This window comes from Ictalurus furcatus, chromosome 29 (assembly GCF_023375685.1).
Source record: "Ictalurus furcatus strain D&B chromosome 29, Billie_1.0, whole genome shotgun sequence".
Classification (NCBI taxonomy): Eukaryota; Metazoa; Chordata; class Actinopteri; order Siluriformes; family Ictaluridae; genus Ictalurus; species Ictalurus furcatus.
The window spans coordinates 1,872,966-1,896,585 of NC_071283.1; the positions used below are offsets into that span (position 1 = coordinate 1,872,966).

The 23,620-nt window shown below is 42.0% G+C and overlaps 1 protein-coding gene across 2 annotated transcripts in view; it reads right to left on the reverse strand.

Moving 5' to 3' along the window:
* The window catches only part of sorbs2a (sorbin and SH3 domain containing 2a), a 46,065-nt gene that overhangs the window by 15,642 nt on the left and 6,803 nt on the right, over positions 1-23,620 (reverse strand). Inside the window, exons 1-14 of one of the 2 annotated variants that reach the window (XM_053619080.1) lie at positions 16,235-18,712; positions 13,970-14,025; positions 13,037-13,063; positions 12,740-12,864; positions 11,296-11,865; positions 10,045-10,332; positions 9,392-9,512; positions 6,563-6,738; positions 5,899-5,965; positions 5,719-5,769; positions 5,364-5,562; positions 4,396-4,510; positions 2,306-2,389; positions 867-923 (exon numbers count right to left, since the gene is read on the reverse strand). In XM_053619080.1, coding sequence (XP_053475055.1) covers positions 867-923; positions 2,306-2,389; positions 4,396-4,510; positions 5,364-5,562; positions 5,719-5,769; positions 5,899-5,965; positions 6,563-6,738; positions 9,392-9,512; positions 10,045-10,332; positions 11,296-11,865; positions 12,740-12,864; positions 13,037-13,063; positions 13,970-13,979 — 1,890 coding nt within the window. In that variant the 5' untranslated portion in view covers positions 13,980-14,025; positions 16,235-18,712. Of the gene's footprint in view, positions 1-866; positions 924-2,305; positions 2,390-4,395; positions 4,511-5,363; positions 5,563-5,718; positions 5,770-5,898; positions 5,966-6,562; positions 6,739-9,391; positions 9,513-10,044; positions 10,333-11,295; positions 11,866-12,739; positions 12,865-13,036; positions 13,064-13,969; positions 14,026-16,234; positions 18,713-22,827; positions 22,956-23,620 lie in introns of those variants that run through there. The other variant, XM_053619079.1, reaches the window with a different exon arrangement.

Here is a 23,620-nt window from a genome sequence, read left to right on the forward strand (position 1 = left end):
AGAAATAAGAAGAAAGAAGGGAACAGTATAGAACAGAAGGTGGATGGAGAGAAGATAGATGAATGGATGGATGGATGGAAAAGTGGAGGGTTGAAAAGAAGAAGAGAAGGCGGATATGGGGAGGAAGAAGGGATTAAAGGAGGGGATGGATGGATGGATGGATAGACTGAGTGATGGAAGGATTGGTGAATGGATGGAGGGATGGAGGGATAGAAGGATACGTGGATGACTGGAAGGAAATATTGGGCAGAAAATGGATGGATGAGGAATAGATGTGGACGGATGGATGGATGGAGGGAAGGATGGATGAATGGAACAAAATATTGGGCAGAAAATGGATGGATGATGGATGGACGTGGATGGATGGACGGACTGATTGCTGATTTGATTGATGGATGGATGAGTAGATGAATGGAACAAAATACTGGGCAACAAAATCAATGGACGATGGATAGATGGATGGATTGGTCGATGGATGAATAGACGGTTGGATGGAAAAAATGAAAAAAGGCCAGGATGAAGAGAAGGATGAAAGGGCTGGCGGCTGGAGAGCAGATGGAAGGATGACACAACCAAAGTATAAATTGATCGTTTGATGAAAAGAAATGAAGGTTAGGAAGGCGATGAATAGATGAAAGGAAGGGAAGAGAAGAAATAAGAAGAAGAGGACAGAAGGTGGATAGGGAGAAGATGGATGAATTAAAGGACAGTATGGATGGACAGAGGAAAAGACTGGAAACAGGATGGGTTGCGAGAAGAGATAGGATGTAATGGGTTGGAGAAAAGAGAAAGTTGGAGAGAGGATGGATGGATAGATGGATGGATGGATGGATGAAAGGAGGGAAGGAGGGAGCGGGTGGTATTACCTGGGCGCGGGAGTGGGTGGAGCAGTCAGGCGTGTAATCCAGCCTCTTTTTAGGAGGCTAGACGGCCGAGCGGAGCGGAGCGGAGGAGAGGAGCGGAGGAGGAGTGGAGATGAGGTGGAGAAGCAGGTGCACCATGGGAAAGAAAGACATGTGGAGAAAGCGACAAAATTAGAGCATAGCATCAAAACACTGAAACACACACACACCCTCACACACACACACACACACACACACACGCGCAAATACAGTAGGCGATGCTAATATCAGTCTCGTGCCATCACACGCTTTAAAGTAGCAAAGCTGGCCAGCAACTACACTGTGTGTGTGTGTGTGTGTGTGTGTGTGTGGAAGCAAGTTATTGTGAGAGTGAGTCCACACGTGTGTTCTGGTCCGTACCATACACCCAAGACCAGCTCGGAGGTTGAAAGTTTGGATTATCTGCGTCATTCATCAGCAACTTCCTGCTTGTTTACTTGATTAGTCACAAACAGTAAACAAGTAAACAGGTGAGAAACAAACAAACAAACAAAGCTCAAGCCGTTGTGTGGTCTTAAAGCAGCAACACTACCAAAGATTCATAACGGAGTGGAATACAGAAATCCCCGCCCACTCCCGAGACCACTGTGGAGAAGACGTTCTTTGTCGTATTTGCGATTTTTGTATGAAATATCCGAAACGAACTTCGGCGACGCCGTGAATTTTGCTTCGACTGGCAACGTGGTTAAAGTAAATCTGATTCTTCTGCAGTGTTCGCGACTGAGCTAGAGGTGTGCTTCAAGACTTTGACCTTGGTACCATGCGCTACGTTTGCTGGAGCCCCAGCACTGCTCATCACCCTGAGAACACCGTTCCTACGGTGAAGCACGGTGGTGGTCGCATCAGGTTATGTATCAGCAGGAAGTGGGAAACCGCTCAGGGGTGAGGGGAAAGATGGATGGAGACAGATACCTGAAGAAAGCCTGTTCCTGTCAAGAAACTTGAGATGTTTCACCTTCCAACATGACAACGTTCCTAAGCGTACCGCCAAATCTACTTTTGGGGGGAAAAAACAATCCTGAGCAAACCTCTAGACTCAAGGTCGAGCCTTAAGACCACACAACACATCGGGCATGTGCCGAAACATGTGCGGATACATGACACTCCGTTTCCAAATCGGGAAACGCTCAGGAAAGACAGCTGTCAATAACGTTCCTGCGTGCGTCCAATCCCATAATTCTGTTCACCATCGGAAATGACCCAAAACATGGTGGACGGAATTATTACTAATTAAGCATTCAGACTAGACAATCACTGTATGTTGAATATCGGCACATGCCAACCTCATACACACACACCCACACACACACCTATATCTGCTAAATCACACGCTGAAGTGCAGCCCTCACACACACACACACACGCACACACACACACACGAGCTCCCTCCTCGTTCCACTTACCGGCCGGCCAAACTCCAGCTCTGAAAAGAACTTAAACCACGGCTCGTTCTCTAAATCTATCTCATCTGCTTCTAAATCGAAACTCTGCAGCACGGAGCGATGAGAAGGAGACAGAGAGATGGAAAGCATTAAAGAGGACTGCACCGAATCACAGAGCATGATGGGTAAACAATGGGAAAGGACAACATATCAGAGGTTTACACACACACACACACACACACACACACACGCACACGTACGCACACATGGCTGACAGAAAGACTCCACTAGCGAGAACCGCTTTATGTTATCAATGATCTTAGACGTTAAAATGAATAACTTGTTTAATATTACTATTCCTCAATGTGCAGTTCATTTAAAGTCATTTTAGCCTCGTACGAAAGTTTAATATAAACGAATGGTTAAGTGTTGTTTGAGAAACGTTATGATTTGTGTTCAGCGATGGAAAAAGTGTTCAGTAGCAGATTGCGTAGATGGAATTTATACAGGAAGTAACTTTTTGCTGAAACTGCACATTAGCCTTCGCTCCAGTAGAGGGCAGCAAAGTATCTCTCTCTCTCTCTCTCTCTCTCTCTCTCTCTCTCTCTCTCGCTCTCTCTCCACAGTTTGTATTTCCACATCTTGTAATGTTACAACCTGGAACTTAAATGAACTAATCCCCGGTTACATAGGGGACAAAAAAAAAATCGATAATAGTTTGCGAAAGTATTCAACCCTGTTGCTGTGAAACCCCTAAATTAGTTCTGGTGTAGCCAGTCGCTATTGGAAGGCACCAACTTCGAACATCTACGAAGTTAAAAAAAAAACGAAAAATTAGGATGGTACAAACGGGACTCTGTCTAGAGGAAGCTGTCCACCAAAAGACAGTGACCAGGCAAAGATGGACCAGGATTAGTCGAGACAAGCAACCATGATGAGGACAAGGACAACTCTGAAGGATCTGAGAGAAGGTGTTCACTAGACAGCGAACAGCCTGGACTCTCCACAAATCCGTGCTTTATGGAACGGTGACGGGACATACTGTACGAGTTTCCCAAAAGGCATGACGGATGACTCAGGAAACGTGTGGAAATGGTTCTCGGAACGTTTTGACCTGTGGACCAAAGCACTAACGTTGGCGGAAAAACCCAACACTGCTCATCACCCTGAGAACGGTGAAGCGTGGTGGCGGTCGCATCGTGTTGTGAAAGTGCAAGATGGATGTAGCCAAATACGAGAAAAATATGAAGAACCAGACATCCGAAGATGATAGAGACGCATCCCAGAAGAGCTGGAACTGCAGCCAAGGGTGGATCAACCAAGTATTAACCCCAGGGGTGATACAGTTCCATTAACATTATATACTGCACAATCCCAAGCAAGTCCATTTCAGTTCCACGCTGTAACACTACAAAATGTGGAGACTAAATGTGGGCGATATGGTGCGGTGATTCAGCGCAGAGCTGCTTGGAGCTCAAAGCCCTGTGGGAAATGTAGTTTTTACGAGCGTCTGGCTCACCTCACTGTCTCCAGCCCATCACAAAACTGCTGAGCTGAAGCGCTGAGAGGAGAAACGCTGCGCTAGTCACTTTTTAAACACACACTCACACACACGTTCTTTAACTGTTTCACACCGAAACACAATTGTCATCACACAACTTCGTTACTAACTACCGAGCTAGCTAGCTATTCAGCTATTTCTTCTTAGCTAATGCATCGATAGCCTGCTGATGTAACACCTGAAAGCTAGCCAGATAGTAGCTAACTAATCACCAGGCTAGCTAACTACACAGCTATCTTTTTTATTTTATTGTATTACCGTACTTTACAGCGTGCTAGCTTTTTTACATGTAGCTAACGTACTCAAACGACAGTGCCTTGTTAAAACGCCAGCTAGCTAATTCAATACGCTCATTCAAGCTAGCTAGTTGTAACCCTGATTAAGAAATAGTTTCCAAATGTGTTCCACTATCCGATACCGCATCTGATATTTCTGACACACAGAACAACACACACATGATAAACGACGTATAAAGGTTGCAGCTGCTCGAGATGGGTTTAGCAGGAGATAAAGAAATGGCAGAAATGTAAACACAGTGACTCGAGCTCACCGGTCTCTCATGCTCCAGGATGGAGGATTTGCCCGGTTCGTACTCGAAGATACTACGTGGCTCGGCGCGATACCGCCGTGTGTCCACTTTACGATCTGGGGGACTCCATTCATTTCTTATAGAGGGAGAGAGAGACAGAGAGAGAGAGACATTGATCAGTAACAGGAGAGAAAAATAATGAGAGAGAGACAACAAGAACTAATGAGACAGGAGGGGACATTGAGAAATAACGAGAGAGACTGAAATAACGGGAGAGTGAGAGCGAGAGTGGGAGAGAGAGAGGGACTGAGAAATAATGAGAGAGAGCAAAAGAGAGTGAGAGAAATGGAGGAATAATAAAAGAGACAGAATAAGAAATAATGTTAGAGAGAAAGAGAGAGCAAGAAAGACTAAAAAAGAATGAGAGAGAGACCATGAGAAATAATGGGAGAGAGAGAATAAGAAATAATGCAAGTGAGAGCGAGAGACAGAGAGAGAGGGAGGGAGAGAGGATAAGAAATAAAGCAAGAAAGAGAGCAAGAGAGAGAGAGAGAAGGGGAAGGAGAGAGAAGATAAGAAATAATGCAAGTGAGAGCGAGAGACAGAGGGAAGGAGAGAGAGAGGGAGGGAGAGAGACATTGAGGAAATAATGGGAGAGAGAGGATAAGAAATAATGCAAGCAAGAGAAAGAGAGAGAGAGAGACATTGAGAAGTAATGAGATTGGAGAGAGACTGAAAATAATGAGAGAGAGAGACATTAAGAAATAATGGGAGAGAGAGAAAGTGAGTGATATTGAAAGTAATGAGAAAGAAAGGCATTGAGACTTAATAGGAGAGTGAGTGAAAGTGAGAGAGATGTTAAGAATTAATATTCTCTCTCTCTCTCTCTCTCTCTCTCTCTCGATCTCATTAGAGAGAGAGAGATTGTGAAATAATGGCAGAGGAAGCGAGGGACTCTCCAACTCGCAGCACCAGTGAGGAAGTCTTACGGATCGTGCGGATGCTCTTTCGCGCGGTCGAGGTCTTGCGAGCGCAGCTGCAGGAGCGAAGGCATGGGCGGGGGCGGGGGCGGGACGGGGCTGGAATCTCGCAGGGGCGGAGCTCTGCCGGGCTCGTTGGGGTTTTGGGACAGAGGCCGGTATGTGTGTGTCCGAGGTGGCGGGTGGGCGTGGACGGGGTCGAAGTTCTCTGAGGGACGAAGATCAGCAGTCGAACAAAAACAAATAAACAAATAAATAAAAAGCGCACTTTTACATCAAGCGCATAGGAACTGTACTGAAACGTACTGAAATGCATTCTATTAATGAAATAATTCAAAAGAGAGGCGAGTTAACCAGCACGTACCGTTATTCACGACAGCGTAGGTAGCACCGTATGTGTCTGCATAGTCATCATCTGTGAAGAGCGTCAAATAAAATCATTAAAAATATATCAAATTTAAAAAATAAATAAATAAAAATAAAAAATCAAGCTTTAGTGTGTGTGAGGAAATTAATCAAGGGTAATCAGTCATAAAGAACTCACCTGCTTTATGCACCATATGGATTTGCTTAAACATGGTCTTGTACCAGTCCTTAGGCCTGTCTACAGTCTGTGGAGACACACACACACACACACACACACACACACACACACAGTTCATAATATTTCTTTTCCTAACCAAGGAATATCTAATCTGCACAAACATATCATGAATATATCCCAGTGTGTGTGTGTGTGTGTGTGTGTGTGTGTGTGTGTGTGTGAATAAAGAAGCTTTGCTGTAGTAAACAGTAATATGATGAGAATTTATGATGATGTCAGCAAGTCAATATGGTGCTTTCAATCCCAGAGCACTCTCTCTCTCTCTCTCTCTCTCACACACACACACACACACACCGTACACAACTCCAGACGGCCTTCCATTAACAAGCTTACATGCTAATCTTTTAAAGAGCTGTAAAATACCATTTCCGGATTTCAGGGACATCAGGGTTCAATGCCCACCCTGATGCCCACCCAGACGTAACACCCTGATGCCCGACGCCCACCCTGATTCCCACCCTAATGTCTAACCCCGACACCCACCCTGACACCTACACCCCTGCCTGTCACCATTATAACTGCCCTGGGCCCGCCCTGATGCCCACCCTTTGGTCCCACCCCCAATGCCCATCCTTTGGGCCCACCCTGGTTCAGTAGCACTCACCGTGCGAATAGCGAGGGGGAGGCCCGACTGGTCCACAGGCCCGATGCCCTCGTAATGAGGTGCTTTGATCACTGAAACTTTCTTTTCCTCCTCTGAGAAACGAGCCACAGGAGTCACGCTGCTGAACGACGTCTCACCCACTGACACCGACTCCCTCTGTACTGACTCTGAACCTTCTAGCAGACAGACAGACAGGAAGTGTTAGACAGAAAATATACAGGGCTAGAGACTATTAGGAATAAAGCATGATAGATAGATAGATAGATAGATAGAAAGATAGATAGATAGATAGACAGACAGACAAGACATATACACAGACAGTCTAATAGATAGACAGGTGGAGAAACAAATATATAAACAGTCCGGCAGACAGGCAGGTATACTGAGAGATAGACAGACAGAGGGATACGCAGATAAACAGATAAACAGACAGACAGACAGACAGACAGATAGATTATGACAGAAAGGCAGTCAGACATATACACAGACAGTCAGACAGATAAACAGATGGACAGACAGACAGGTAGACTGAGACAGACAGATACATCAACAGGCAGACAGACAGACAGAGGGATAAACAAACTGACAGACAGGTAGACAAACATATACACAGACCAATAGACAGACAGAAAGGTAGACTGACAGCTAGACAGGTACACTGACAGATAGACAGAGGGATAGACAGATAAACAGACAGACAGACAGAGAGACAGATTATGGCAGAAAGGTAGACTGAGACAGAGAAATACATCAAGAAATAGAGGAACAAACAAACTGACAGACAGATAAATAAGTAGATAAAGACAGACAGACAGTCGGACATATCCACGGAGTCAGACAGATAGACAGACCGACAATCAGACACAGTCGAATAAACAGAAACAGACAGATAGATAGACAGACAGGCAGACAGAGTAGGAGAGACTGAAATACGCTGACAGACAGAAAAGTATAGGCGATGAGAAACAGGCAGACAGACAGATAAAAACAGAGAACGATGACAGGACAAGAAGACAGAAAGGATATAAACCGGACAAAGAGACACTGAATTCAGAAGTGACACTGATTCCAGTCGCACCTAATCCGAACGAGCAGAAATCCTGACTAAAGCATAAACTACAGGAGACGGCATAAACAAACTGTTAGCTTCTCGGCTAGAATCTGCACCGTCAACATTTGAAGCACTCTGACATCCCGGCAGCAAAACTTTCACCAGCGCCCAAATGGTGGCTCGCGGTCCGTCTCCATTCTACTCGGATATCGATTGCTCCAGTCTGGTTTAATGGCTGCAAATGCGAGAGCTGGACAGAGTTAGCTGCCAACGGCGCCGCTGCTAATGAGCCATGTACATCACACTGCCATTAGATGGACGCCGCGATTCCAGAGCTCAATCAATAAGATATGAGCTGAAATGATTAGCAATGGCTTCTAAAACGCTCATCACATAGGAGATTATAAGTCAAGAGCATATGGCATGCTAACTGTTCCAGAAGTGACACTTACTTGACAAGTGAATCGGTGAAAATGACATCTAACTCCTTGTTCATTATTTAAGATTTCATTGTAGTAGGTCACAAGAATTAGACGTGAAGAGAACTTTCCAAAGGAAAAGCATAGTGCTATAACTATATAACTGTGTGGGTGGGACAAGTGATATCAGCCTTTGGTTGGTCAGATCGAATCTTTAGCCCTGCCCACTTTACACTGAATGGGAAAAATTCTGGCTAGGAAGACCTAGCCATGGCAACGTCACCAATTATTCATATGCTGTATGTTATATTGTGACTACAAGAACATGCATCCATCCACGCATTTTCCACACAGCCAATCCTACACAGGGTCGAAGGGAGCCTATCCCAGGGAACTCAGAGCACTAGGATGTGGACACCCTGGATGGGGTACAGACTTATCACAGGGCACAATCGCACACATTCACACACTACAGATAATTTGGAAATGCTAATCATACTACAACGCATGTCTTTGGATTGGGGAGGAAACCGGAGTACCCGGAGGAAGGTACCCCAAAGTACGGGGAGAACATGCAAACGGTGTGCACACAGGGCCGAGGTGGAATTCGAACCCCCAACCTTGGAGGTGCAAGGCAAACGAGTTAACCACTACACCACCGTGCCCCCAACTACACAAGATCAATCATTTGAATTTACTTTCAACTTTCACTTCATAGCAGCCAAACAAAGCTAGGAATTAAAGTAGAAACTCGAGGCTCTGGACAACCAGACCATCCTATAACCGGTCCAAAGAATTTATTAGACTTAATTAATTATGTGAAAAAACGTTGATCAAAACAAACTCAAATAAAACTTGCCTTAACTCGAATGTAAATGGAAGAAGACGCAAAAAGGAACTTTGGTAGTGATTCATTTGGTTATGGGGCAAATTCATCAAAATACCCCATGAAATCAAAAACATAAGCCTACAGATGAGCTCAAAGACACAGCCCACAGTTAACTAGTGTCACTGTGATTGACAGGGGAGAGAGAGCATGATATCCATCCCACCCAGAGACCATGGCCAAATTTGCTCCCTTGGCTCCCAGCCATGGATAGTGAACGCCCACCATCCCGTTGCCCACTTGGGAGCCCCAGAGAAACCTTGCTAGTTTCTTAATGTCACTTACAATGACCAAAAATAGCTAAAACCTAACTAACTAGCTAACACTAGCTGTTCACCGAACCACTACATCTCGTCAAAATCACATCCCAACAGGACTACTAATAATTTGCTCCATCACAACGAACAAGTCCTACACAATGGCCGCTGTTTAACGTTGATCCTGTTGGAGGTGGATGAACATCAGACACTCACCCGAGTGTCTCATCTGCTGGAAGTGCTCGAGTCCAGGACTAAAGACCGGTGGAGGAGGACGTTGTGCTGGAGGAGAGAATGGCCTCTGTGAGTGCGCGCTTCCATTTACCGCCATTTGACCCTGCAAACACAACCAATCTATAAGAAACTGAATGATATATATCATGATCATGACTGTTTGGTAAGTGGTCTGGGTCTACAGTGTTAGCACACCAGGAAGCGACGTAACATGATGTTACACAGACAAATTTGAATGAATTGTGAGTGTGGCCGGGATACACACAGGAAACACACAAAAAAGAGTGTTAGAACACCTCAACGTTTGAACAATGACAGGTCAAGTCAAACAACTGTTAGCTAGAGAGTAGCTTGAGTATGGGGTTAGATATTCAAATGTCCAAGCCTGAGGTCATTTCAGAAAGGGTAGCAAATACACATTTCAGACAAGCACACAAGAACCTCACGAGATCACTCCAGAAAATACGGACGCCACAAGTTCAACAGACCACCTGCATTTACGGCAACATTTAGTACACATGCTAACAAGGCTAGGGGGGAGACAAACAAACAGAGATTTTGCAACATTGGCAAAACAAGCCAGGGCAAACAGATGAGAGATCTGAGTGAAGGGGGCGTGGCTGCGTGATAGTTACGTTAGTATCAGCAGCCGTTGCTGAAGCAGTGGGTGGAGGGACATCATCATGGGTAACAGAGGCGTGGCTGAGTGTGGGGGAGGGGGTGGGCGTGGCCTCGGCCGAGTCCACAGCGCAGATCTGCAGTTCTTCGAGGACGGCTGTTGATGATGAATAGTGGCTCAGGGCCGAAAGAGATGGTGACGAAGCGTTCGGCCCAGACAGGAAGTCAGGTGAGTCCTGACTTGTACGGCTGTAGGATGACCCACAAACGAAGTCGGTGGTACCTCTTGGTGGGGATACGCCACGCTAACGGGGTATAGGTAGGAAGGACGAAAGGAGGGATGAAGAAAAGATTAGCACAACCATGCTAGCAAGCAGGGTGTGAAATACTGTGTGGTAAAGATGGGTTGTACCATGTTAGCAGACTGAATAGGGGACTCAGCTGTGGGAGGAAAGAAGAATTTGACAGCTTTTCCTGAGGATTCAAGAACAAAGATACCCTAAGGAAAAAGGGTTCCTCAAGATTTCATTAGATTGGTGAAAAGGGTTCTACTTTCTTTTCTGAAAGGGAAAGCAAGAGTTCTACTCAGAGCCTTTAAGGATCCAGGCCAGATGGGCCAATTGAGAAATCTGACAAAGGATTTGAGAGTTTTTAGTAAGGAATCAAGAACAAATGTACAATTAGAAATGATACTCAAGGTTTATTTGTGTGGTTAATGGTTCTAGCTCTCTAAAGGGGCTCTAATATTAACCTCTTCAAAGGAAACCCTCTGTTGTAGGGCTCTACATAGAACCTTCAAAGGTTCCATCACAGGTATAAACAGAATTTGACCCAGGTCAGCTTTGCTGAGAAACTATACCCAGATTTCCACTCCCAGAAAGTATTTCTCCAGGGTTCACAATGGTTTTAGACATCTAAATAGGTTCTACTTGTAACCTCTGTCTGAAAGAGAAATGATTGTTGGTGGGTTCCTCATAGAACCTTTAAGAGTTGCGCCAGTGGAACAAACAGTAGAATTTAATGAAAGTATATACACTAATGGGGTTTCTCAAGGATTTTTGGACAGTTCTCTAAAGGGGAACGGTTTCTAAAGACAACTCTCGTGTGGGGCACTTTGTACCTTTGTAGGGTACCTATGTAAAACCTTTAAAGGTTCCCCAGAGGGACAGAGTGAAGAACTTTTACGTTAGCTGTAACTGGAAAAAAATCTGTGGGTTAGAAAAAACTAATCAGGTGAAAAGTGATCTATAGCCAAATAAATGCAATACCACCACATCGCCCGCTGGTCTAGGTGGCACTTTGGGGCTTGGCTCAGCAGGATCCTGCCTTACGGATCCGAATCCCGACTGGAGTCCAGATTCAGGATGGTATTCCGAACCTTTAGGGGCTATCCGAATGGAGAGAGAGGCTGTGTGTGTTGTAGCAGGGGATTTGGAGTGTGTACGTAGTGGTGGGGATGGTGGACTATCAGGTGAACCAGGGTTCATGACCTTTGCCATGTTAGTGTTAGCCCATAATTGATTCATGTTAGTACTGTTGGTTACACCTGCACTGGTTTTAGCATTAGCAGCGACTGAGTTGGATCCTTCGTTAGCAAATTTGAGAGAGGACACCTTTCGCTCCAGGAGCTGGCTAATAAAGTTATTAGCATTAGCATTAGCATTAGCCTCTGGGGAGATATCTGAGCCAGTGCTGGTAGCGCGAGTAGTCTCAGAATACGAGTAGGAGGACGAGGAGCTGGATTTGACGGCGTAAGAACCGGAGGGAACAAGCGAGCTATAAGGTGGAGGGTTAGGGGTCATGTGATAGCTCTCTCTCCGAGGGGGCGGCAGCGGGACCTGATTGACACACAAGGGGAGCCAATCAGACAAAAAAAAATAACCCAAAAAGAAGTACAACGTTAGAACTGGAGCGCATGGCAAACTGGCAGCACGATTGAAAATGATCTTAATAAAAAATGAATGGTGAGTCAGACGCGAGAATGTTCCTCCTGAATAAATGATAAGATCGTTAAATCTGCGGCCTGCGAATAAAAACAAGATTAAATTGACAGATTATATAAAACGACCCATCTTGCTGCCTTTTTAATGGCCGCCCCACGGAAACGCACTCTATGAACTGAAACAATGGCATATCAAAGAATGCTGAAGAATGCTGGGTGCGAGACGGATAGATAGATTAATTGGTGTGAATAAAAATCAGATATTCAATAATACAAAGAAGAAATATAGTGCAGAATAGTCATATTCGATAATAATAATATAGTCATATAGTGTAGAAGGTAAGCTAGTCTATATAAAATCATTGTAATGGGACTATATACAGTACATACACCAGTATATGTATTTACGTATGTACATGTTTTGTCCAGTCTTATATCCATCATGAAAACCTTTTCCACTCCAATCTACTGAACACCAAAAATCCGGTCTTTTCAACTCAGACCTGACCTGCTTTCACATGGGATCTTAGATCGGACGTGTGGCTCTGAGACCCGAGAACAGACAGGTCGCAATTCATTACACTCCGTCCACATTCCCATGAGATGGACGTTGACCTCCACAGCAAGTCATCTCAGCACTCAAGGCGTGTGCTCGTTTCCCTACGCTAATCGTGGCTATGGTGACGTTTTCAAAGGTGTACAACTTTCTACCTTTTGGCACTTTTTTTTTCTTGCTAAATTGCTAATTAAAAGCAGGTTAGGTTTTTTACCGGGACGGGACTGCTGTTGTCCTGCAGGTTGGGACGAACGCTCCGGTAACCTTTAGCTGTCAGAGTGGAGCTGCTCGTATCGCCATTCCTCAATCTGTCTGTCACACTGCGAGACCGCCAACCATCTACACACACACACACACACACACACAATTACCTCATAGCACCATCCATTTATATATCTGCTTCAGGTTCTCTGTCAGGATTTACTGTCATATTACTATACCATGACTTGACAACCTATAGAACACACACACACACACACAGGTACAAATACACAAATATGATCACACTTACCAGAATCTGACAAATGACTTTCACTACCTGAAAACACACACCAGACAAATAAGCATCAAATACAATGCTGTATTTTCTTTCTTTCAATTCTCTGTTACTTGTTTCCGTTTCTATTATATACCATTAAGTACTATTTGAGTACTAATACTCAGGGGTGGACGTACTGAAAATGTATGAAATCCTACTTATGTGATAGTATAAATAATGTGTGAAAATCTTACACGATTAAAAATGGAAGAATCCAGCCAAAAATGTACTGACGTGAAAGTCAAAAAAGTAGTACAATTTCAGTAGTTCAATGAAGTAAATACACCAAAATAATACTAATATGGAGTAATGAAGTACAACTACTCAAAGTACTTTCCACCTAGCACTAGTACCAAAGCTAACAGTTTAACTATCTGTAAAATTCAATCTCGTATGGGGGAAAAAACGTTGCTAATACTGCTGGTTTGTAGAACGCGAGCTAGCATTTCGCTAACAGGCTAATCCGTACTTGTTCCCAGAAGCTCTCGTTTCTTTCCTTTGTCTTTATTTCTTTTTAATTGTTTTCATTTTGGATGAAGTGCCCGGCTCGGACGTGTGGTGAATGGCGACTCTTAAAAGAGCTTTTAAACTCTTTTTAAAAAACAAACAAACAAAACAACACAAATCATCCGAAAGATGCCGCGCTCAGCGTTAATGCTAGTGGATCTGAAAGAGCACGCTGACTCAGCGGAGAAGAGAACAAAAAAAAACAACACAATGAAATCTAAATCACTAGACTAAGCTGTCTAGAACAAATTCACGCACTTTACATAGAACTTTAAATAGGTTTGAGGAAAATATACTGTATACACAATATTAGTTAGCTACGTTAGCGTCGTAGCTGATTTCAGACGCCGTACGTCTCTGATCGACTGCATTTAGGATTCATGAATGTTACAGGCGTACCTGCGTTCATGATGGAGATTTCCTCTTAGCACTTCTGGGAATAAGAACTCACTTTCCTGCAACACACACCAAACATGGATGCGACACACAAGAAAAACACACTTGGTTGAAAAAGGTTTGTATTAATGCATTGGTTCTAATACAGTACAGTATCGTTTCTATAGTAACAACTTGCACAGGTACTAAACCGATTAAAAATGTATTGTTATTTAACAGAGAAATACATATAATCGTTGTTATGGTGATATTTATTTAACATTTATGGAAGGAGTCTCCACTTGCAGTCACAGGTCAAGGCGTCATTTTGAAGCGTCAGGACAGAGGACGTTACCTTTTTTTTTGGTTTTCAAAGTACCAAAGTACGATGTTGTTCTACAACTAATACAAATCGGCAAATTGCTGTGGTATAAAAGGAATAAAACACAAAGGTAAATGTGATGTGATGTTATAGGAAAATAATCAACTTCAGGTCAGTAAGTGTAACTCAACTGTAACCTATTCCATTCTTCTTTTTTTTTTTTTTAAATCAGCTCATTTTTTACTTCACATTTTTATCAATTCCATTTTAGAAACCGCTATGTTAAGTAAGCAAATGTTCATATTTTCCCTATTTCATGAAAAAAAAGGAAAGAAGATCGTTTTTAACGTCCCACTCGGGTACTTTTCACAGTAACAAAAGAGTTATTAAAGCACTGACACATGACGGGAATAAGGATGCTTAGGAAAGTGTATCATGATGCTATTGTATATGATATCGACGTAATACCACCAGCTCTAAGGCTAAACACCGGTTCTCCACATACTAAAACTCTCATAAAGTCACCTGAAACACGTATATGGATCCTCTTTTATCAAGGTTTGCTTGCTAAAACTTCAACATCGAGTGGCATTCCACCGGACTTTTCCTTTAAGTGTTTGGATGGGACACTAACGCGGAACAGAGACGGGAATCCCAGTGAGACAGACAGACAGGTTGGAAATAGAAAGTGGTGTCATTATGACATGAGCGTGAGTCGGGGTGAGTATACGGCCGTGGTTGACACCGGTCAGTCTGCAGTCAGAAATCTACAGCATGTGTCTGGTATGTGTATCTTAAATAACGTCATACCCTCATCACACACTCATACGCTCATACACACTCATACGCTCACACACACTCAGACTGAACCTAAGACGTATTAATAAAACTCACTGAGCCACTGATCCTGCAAACCCTGCCTTTCTTTAAAGTGCAAGTTCACTGGAAAGCTGGACAACAGCAGATAAATAATTGAGCTGCATTAGACCCCACCTGGAAAGCCTGAGTCCGTTGGCTTTGGTTCATGGGTTAGTTAATTATTGAATATTGTTGAATTTCTGACTGAACGTGGATTGAAAGATACGGTTTTGTGTTTCAGTAAAAGGATGGAGCACAAAATGGCAACCTAAATGTAGCTGCTTGAAAAAAAAATATTGAAATATCTGAATTTTTTTTTTTTATGTAACAATATATTTTTTTTTAATTTCTCAAAACATATTAAATTATCTCAAACTTTCCTCTGAAAGGTCTAAGAATATTATAATATTCTTGAACGTTAAAAAAAACTGTAAATTTTATATTTCTGAACATTTCGGCAAAAACTACTTAAACATTCTTGAATATTAAAATAAAAATTTATGTAATTATATGTGAATATTTCTAAACGTTTAAAAAAGTAAATATTACAATATTCCTAAATGTTTTTTTTTTTGTTTTTTTTTTACTAATCTAGCTAGCATTAGCGTGGACAATATGAAGATTTATGACTATAACATAAAATCCTTTCAGAAATCCTGTCAGGTTCGGTCATGTTACCCTCTCAGAAACCTTACATTAGCTCATGTTAGCTATGCAGGCTAACATTAGCAGTAAATATTATTCTCACTTATGAATATGAATTTCAGGTAGTTAGCTGGCTAGCTAAAAAGAAAAGTCCTCTAAGAAATAATATGCTAGCTGGCTAATCAATATGTTCACTGTTAACATTATGTTAACTTTCTTCTTTCTACTTGAAGGCTTTCATATATGTATTTAGATGCAAAGACACACATTTCTATCTTGTACAGTACGGCAAGTACGTCACACACACACACACACACACACACACACAAACACATCACTGAAACACTAATTAGCCTTCTACTGAGGAACAGTCAAGTCTCTCCTCACACACACACACACACACACACACACATACAGTATATTCTTCTCAAAATTATAAAAAAAAATAAAACTTTAACACCTACCATTCAGCATCTTCGGTGTTAACTGCAAACTTTCCTACTGTGTATTTCACCGATTTTTTCGCCGCTCTTTAAATCTGTCTGTGAGTCAAATTCCTCTGCAGATCCCACTGTACTGATTTTGGCCCATGATGCTCTTTTAGAGGGCTTTCTCATTCCACACACACACACACACACATACACACACACACACACACACACAATCTCTCATACTGCTCCTGTTACCGTTTTAAATTTAACTCCACTGCTGCTATTTGCTATAAAAATACAGTCGGGTCCAAAAGTCTGACCCCAAACAAAAAAAAAGAACACAAGTAAGTTTTAGCTGTTGAAAAAGAATTCAAATATCATGTTCACACACCGTTTACTTCATTTTTCAAATAATAATAAAAAAAACTCCATTCAACCATTATTTACATGTACATTTTACCATAAGTTTGATCTGACACAATATTTCTTAAAATGGCGGGAATCCATGGTAGTTTAGTTAGCGGTCGATGCTACATGCGATTGTAGTCTAACGGAGTCGTTTCTCTTTAATGTACCAACACATCTGAGGAAAATGTGGATATTCTAGACAATTTTGTGTCATTTCCACTTTCGCTTTGCCTTTAGATTTGTTTGTATAACACATAACAGCTATGCGTTATCTTGCTAAAGTGTTCAGTCATTAACCTTCTTTTAAATGGACTGCATATTAAGTCTTGAAAACAATGTTGCTAGGCAACTAGGAAACAAGGATGCTAAGCATAATCTTGCTAATACTTGAGACTAAATCTTTAACTAGCTAGTGTTATTTGCGTTATAACTAGCATGAACTAATTAACCTAGCTAGCATTAATTGCATCAAAAGTCTTTTGTACAGGACATATAAACAGAGAGAAGCAGCAGAAACTAGACCAAATTGTCAGGAATATCAACATTTACCTCAGATATGTTGGTAAATTATTACGAAAAGACTCAGGACGACCAAATCGACCCTTTAATTAAAACTTAGGTCGTTCAAGTTTACGTAAAAAACTTAAATCTATATCTGTATTATAATCGATGCATCCAATGTATCAATACATCATCACTTCACCGAGTGTCTAATAGGATTTTGTTTTAGCTTCCCCAAATACACACACACACACATCACTTGTCACATCTGCAATTTTAGCACAGCGGGTGTGGCAGGGTGGGTCGCCTTGGCAATAAGGGTTATATTATGGGATAGTGTTTCGAGGGTACAGACCAACGGCGTCACAGCAGCTGCCAAAATAGGAAACATTCTCTCTCTCTCTCTCACACACACACACACACACACACACACACACTAACACTGGTTTTTCAGATCAACTCCCTATACACACTCATTTAAATGTAATTAAGTCTAATAGCAGATTGTATTTGAATACCTGCAGTTAGCATGAGGAGATTTATTGCTACAGCATTATGGAGGGAAATGTGCCAAGTCATATTGTGTGTGAATGTAAACAAGGCTCATATGTTTTTCCTTCTTCTGAAACTTGACATTAATTACGCTAGCTAGCGTCATTGAAAATACTAGCAGCCAAACCTAAATTGCGTGGCTAATAAGCTGTTGAAATATTGCTAGTTTGCTATCATTTCGTGACATGTTGTCTTTAGGTTAGATAAAAAAAAGTTAATAACATAGCTACATAAAAAAGCTAAATAGCCAGCTAGCCACACACACACACACACACACACACACACACACACACACACACGACAGTGTTGTGTAAGAGATTCAAAGGTCACGGCCTGCCAGGGCCACTGTGAGAGAGCCGTTCTTATACTGTTAACAGCTGTGTGACTCACTGTGTGTGTGTGTGTGTGTGTGTGTGTGTGTGTGTGTGTGTGTGTGTTATTAAAAGCCTCAGCAGGACAGAACTGCCAGATACTCCTCTATTCTTAGGCATCTGTCAAGAATCAAGATGGCGTCATCAGAAAACAGTTCCAGCCAGATAAACACAAAAACACAAACACACACACGCACACACAAGCGCGTGGCCAATGAAAGAGGTGTAGCCTCTGTCTGTTAGTCCCAGTGAAGGAGGTGTGGCCTCTGTCTATCCTAATGAAGGAGGTGTGGCCTCTGTCTGTCATTCCCAGTGAAGGAGGTGTGACCTCTGTCTATCCTAATGAAGGAGGTGTTGCCTTAGTCTGTCAGTTCTAGTGACGAAGGTGTGGCCTCTGTCTATCCTAATGAAGGAGGTGTGGCCTCAGTCTGTCAATCCTAGTGAAGGAGGTATGGCCGCTGTCCATCAGTCCAGTGAAGGAGGTGAGGTGTGGCCTCTGTCTGTCTACTCCTCAATGCTAGCCTATTCTTTTTGCATATCTTTTTGGATTTTCATCACATTGCACATACACCTTAATCTGCCCTTGCCCTTTTACCCCATCTCATCTTTATCCACACTTTTCCACATCGGATCTTATCAAAACAAAAATTATAATTAGCTATGTTTTCAACTTTTTGCTGTGGAATTGCTTCTACTACAGCTAGCAGACCCTGGAAACAACTCACATGTAAACTCAGCTCAGGAATTTGGAGAGGCTTTTTTATAAATGCTCCAAAACAAATCCAGATCCAGACATACCAATTCAATCCTCAGCACCTACCCTGCAAAGAAGGCAGAAAGTGATTCCTCCTGTAAAAGCGGACTCAGAAATGGTGCCAGGGTATTTTCAAAGCTGCATACTTGCGGCCCGTTCGCCCTGGCTGCACATCTCGGAATCACTGAAACACCGCTGCGTGTTGAATAGTGCGAGTTTGAGGTGACCCAAAGGTGCTGGCAACATTTTTGGGTTTTCTGAAGCTGACCACAGAAATTCTCGTAAAAACTGCAAGCAGTCGCTCGAAAATGCTGCAGTTCAGGTCAAGCAAACGCAGCAAAAGGAAATAAAGGGTGTAATATGCAGTGATCAAGCTGACCAAAGCTCCTTAATAAAAGATGAAATCAGGATTATGGCTGGATTTATGGTTTAACGGATAACCGCGAGCAAGATGTGCTTAGATTTAGAGAACAGAACGGTATGGGTTGGAAACATTCTTCCATGTGTAAATCCTCCTCTGTTATAGGAGAGAATAGAATACAAAGATGCTTCACGTTTACCAGATTTGAACAAACTTCACATGTTCGGAAAAATTTGATTTCACACAATGTTGACGTTCGTAGTTTCCTAATAATTTACCAACATGCCTGAGGGAAATGTTGATATTTTTATTGGTCACTATGTGCCATGTAAATACTTAGCAGCTACATGCTAGCTAGCAAAATTGTTAATCCTAGTGAGCAGCAAGCTTGTGCCTATATTTTTTGCCTATATTATACAAGCTGAGCAGCTAGCTTGTGCCTAAATATGCCTATATCGTCTATATTTTCCAATTGCCAAACCAAGGTTGTTGTACATTACCAAATTTAAACAACAAATACAAGACCATTCATACTAAGGTACTAAAATAAAATGCCAGTCCATTATGGGAGAACAGTTTTGAGTCAAAGTTCCTTTGATAAATTTTGTTCAGACAGGTCTCAAGATAATATGGGCCAAATTTGGTGAAGATTGGACAGCATTTTTGGCATGTTATTGTAACTTTTGACCAGTAGGTGGTGCTGTCATGAAATTTGTTGCATAGCCTCAGGTCATAGTTCTGAACATGCCTATCAGGTTTTGCGACAGTGCGCAAAGTCATTGCCGAGATACAGCTTCACTTCCTGTTTGGCGGCTTCACTGTCAGATTCATTGGCCCATTACGGGCAAACCGTTTGGAGTGTTCAAAATTCTTTTGATCATTTTTGTGCAGTTTTTGAAGATGACGTCTGCCAAATTTGGCAATGATTGGACAAAAATTATAGGAGGAGTAGTGAAAAAAACAGTTTTTGGCAAAATCCAAGATGGCGGAAAATCTCGTGTCATAGGGTGACAAAATTTTTCTTCTTCGATTGTTTACTTGGAATTTTGTCATTTGTACTTTTGTAATTTGAATTTGAGACACGCTGATAGACGATAGATTGGATAGACGATGTCAAAAATCCATATTTGTAAGTTCAGCTAAAAGGTTCCAGCCATCATGTTGTTATAATAATTTGCATATTACTTGTAATTGGCAGCCATTTTGTATCTATTTTTGTGACATCAAAAACTGAGCTCCTACCTTCAGGAAAAAATCTTTTAATCAGGAAAAATCTGGTGATTTCGCCACTGTGTTAACCAGTTTGGCTCATTAACAATGAATAAAGGATTTTGAGGGAAAAGTAATAAAATGGACAGATGCAGAGAGAGAGAGAGAGAGAGAGAGAGAGAGAGAGAGAATGGTATTCAGTGTTATGTAAGCCACTGTTGTTAAAGAGTTGACATACACGTGACAGACACACATCCAATACAGGCCTCTCTCTATCGCGCACACACACACACACACACACACACACACACACACGTCGGAAACACGGATTCATTAGTGCTCTGTGCTAATTGGGAGTAATTATTCCGCTTTGCTTGATTCATTATATACAGTACAGCAAAGACACGTGAACGGAGGGCATTAACCTCACTCACACTCACACACACATGCACACACACACACACACACGCACGCATGATTCAAGGTCCATTCTCAAAGAACACAACAACCCCTCATTTACAGAGTCATCAAACACGATTCAGCATTCAAAACATAACCCTCATCCTCGTTCATCGTTCGTCAGTCTTTTAGGAAAGTTGTGTGTCAATGTTCTCGTGGCCAAACCCAAACTTTTGTCCACGCCCACAAAACTCCATAAAAGGTGACGCCTCCTAAGTGTGGTGTGCGCTAAACCTTCCAGTAATGTAGCTCAGCCACTGCAGCATGTCAGCTACCATAGACACACACTACTTTTATAGGGTACCATTACTTTTGTAATTGTAATTGAAAGGCTAGTCTTAATTATTTGTCACTTTCTTTAAAAAATTTCCTTAAACTCACGGTAAGTCTTTGACAATTTAAGTGTGTGTGTGTGTGTGTGTTTGTGTGTGCGTGTGAGATTGGTCATTGTAGATCGCAGGTTGCGTGTCTGCAAATGTGAGAACCATATTATGTGTTTGTGTGCATGTGTGTGTGTGTGAGTGTGTGTGTGTGCAGTTTCACATTCCTTCAGCCATTGAAACTCAACCTCTGTGTCTGTGTGTGTGTGTGTGTGTGTGTGTGTGTGTGTGTGTGTGTGTGTGTGCGCGTGCGTGCTTGTACGTGCACCAGTGTTCCCTTTCGAGGCCTTTGTGCCGACCCTGAATAAAACTGGACACAAACACGCAGGAATGAGGAAGAGAGGAAAGACAGTAAACACACGCACACACACACACACACACAAAGAAATTGTGGGGTGAGACCAGGAGGCTGAAACGAAGAGAGATGGAATGAAAGACTGAAAACCATAATTGAATCGAATCAAACCGAATCAAATTGAACTGAATCAAAGTGAACCGAATCAAATCAAATTGAAGTGTTGAAACTGAATCGAATCGAAACGAATCAAATTGAGTTGAACTGAAACAAGGGATTTTATAGTGCAGATTTTGGTTTCAGCAACCCACCAGCTCATGTAATGACTCTTCATTCCTGTGTTTTGGACACAGTCGCAGTTTAGTTGGGCCTGGTTCTGCACTAAAACTAAACCCAGAAAGAGTATCACATGCTGATTCACGCGTCACGTGAATTGTCTGATTCACGTCAAAATGTCAAAAAATGCTAATTGTTTACATTTATGTGTACCAATAACAGTAATTACTAAGCTACCATGAGCCATTTTGGAATTCTCCTCCCCTGCTGAAAAAAGAACAATAGAAACCCTCATAGAATTTTTAATGGTTTTAATGGGAATTGTATTGGTTTTAATAGAAACTGTAACAGTCCATGTGGGTCTCTACTGGCAATTTGTTGCCTTCTATTGGTGGCATGTAATAGCTTATGAATACCATTAAGGACCTACATCCTTAATGTGTCCTACTAAGTAATGGAAACCTTTTGGTAATGGGTTTTAATGATTAACAGCTGATGGTTTGTAATGGTATTGTAGTGGAACCCATTAGAATTTCTGTGATGGTTTCTATTGGGTTTTTTCAGCAGGATTATATTTTCCTAACCTTTCTTTTGTGTGTGTGTGTGTGTGTGTGTGTGTGTGTGTGTGTGTGGTGTAATCAGTGATTACTAGAGGCAAATTGTATTTTGAACAGTTAAAGTGCAGTGATATCATTTCTCTGCCTTTCGCTTTTTCATTTCGCGACAACCGACATACGATATCTACGAAAAGCCTTAGCTATAAAAGTTATCACTTAGTTCTAAAATCCATTGCTAGCTTAGGATATAGAGATCTTTACTAGAACATTTATTGTAAAACTACCATACGAGAAAATAACGTTGTGGTGTATACAGTGGTGCTTGAAAGTTTGTGAACCCTTTCGAATTTTCTATATATCTGCATAAATATGACCTAAAACATGATTGGATTTTTGAAAGTCCTAAAAGTAGACAAAGAGAACCCAATTAAACAAACAAGACAAAATATTATACTTGGTCATTTATTTATTGAGGAAAATTATCCAATATTACATATTCTTACCGTCATAAAACCTGCTTGGGAAAAATCTCTCGTTCAGGCGAGGTGAACGTCCGCCGAACCCAAGGTCAGCATGGACCTTTGCTTTTCCTCTTTCCTGTCCTGACTTTATATCTAGATCACAACTTCACCTGCAAAACAGAGAAGAAAAGGACAAACTGTCATCTGTGTATGATGTCAACTCTAAAAATTTATATCAAACTTTAGCAGTATAATTATATAAGACACAGGATTATATTAGACTCAGTACAGTGGCAGTTAAGTCCACAAATTCAGCATTTATCGATAAAGTCAGCCTTTATAAAAACAATCAATGCATGACATTACACTCAGTGTCAATCATTTTGTTAAAAGCATATATATATATATATATATATATATATATATAAAATATAGTATTCCATTATATCCTATATGCATTACGTTCACTCATGAATCCCAGGCTTCTTCATTTAGCATCACACTGCTCTGGACTGTTGATAGCACATTTCGATTTGATGTTCTACCAGGAAAAGCTTTCAGACTGGTGTTGAGTGTCCCATACATTATGAAGCCGCGGCCGCCTTTTGAAGTGCCTGATTAAAAAGGTCAACGTCCTTCACGAGCCACGCATGACTGGGCTATCGCTACAAGCTGGCTGGGCTGACACAGACCGTGCCGCGATGATGCAACGCTGGGAATATGTTCCGTCTGTGTAATGGGGTCGGGGTCCTGCTCGTGAAAGCGTGTAAAGTGTTTCAGGATTAGCATCGAGTTTCACACCGTCATGGCAGGAGTTTGCAGACGATAGTCTTCT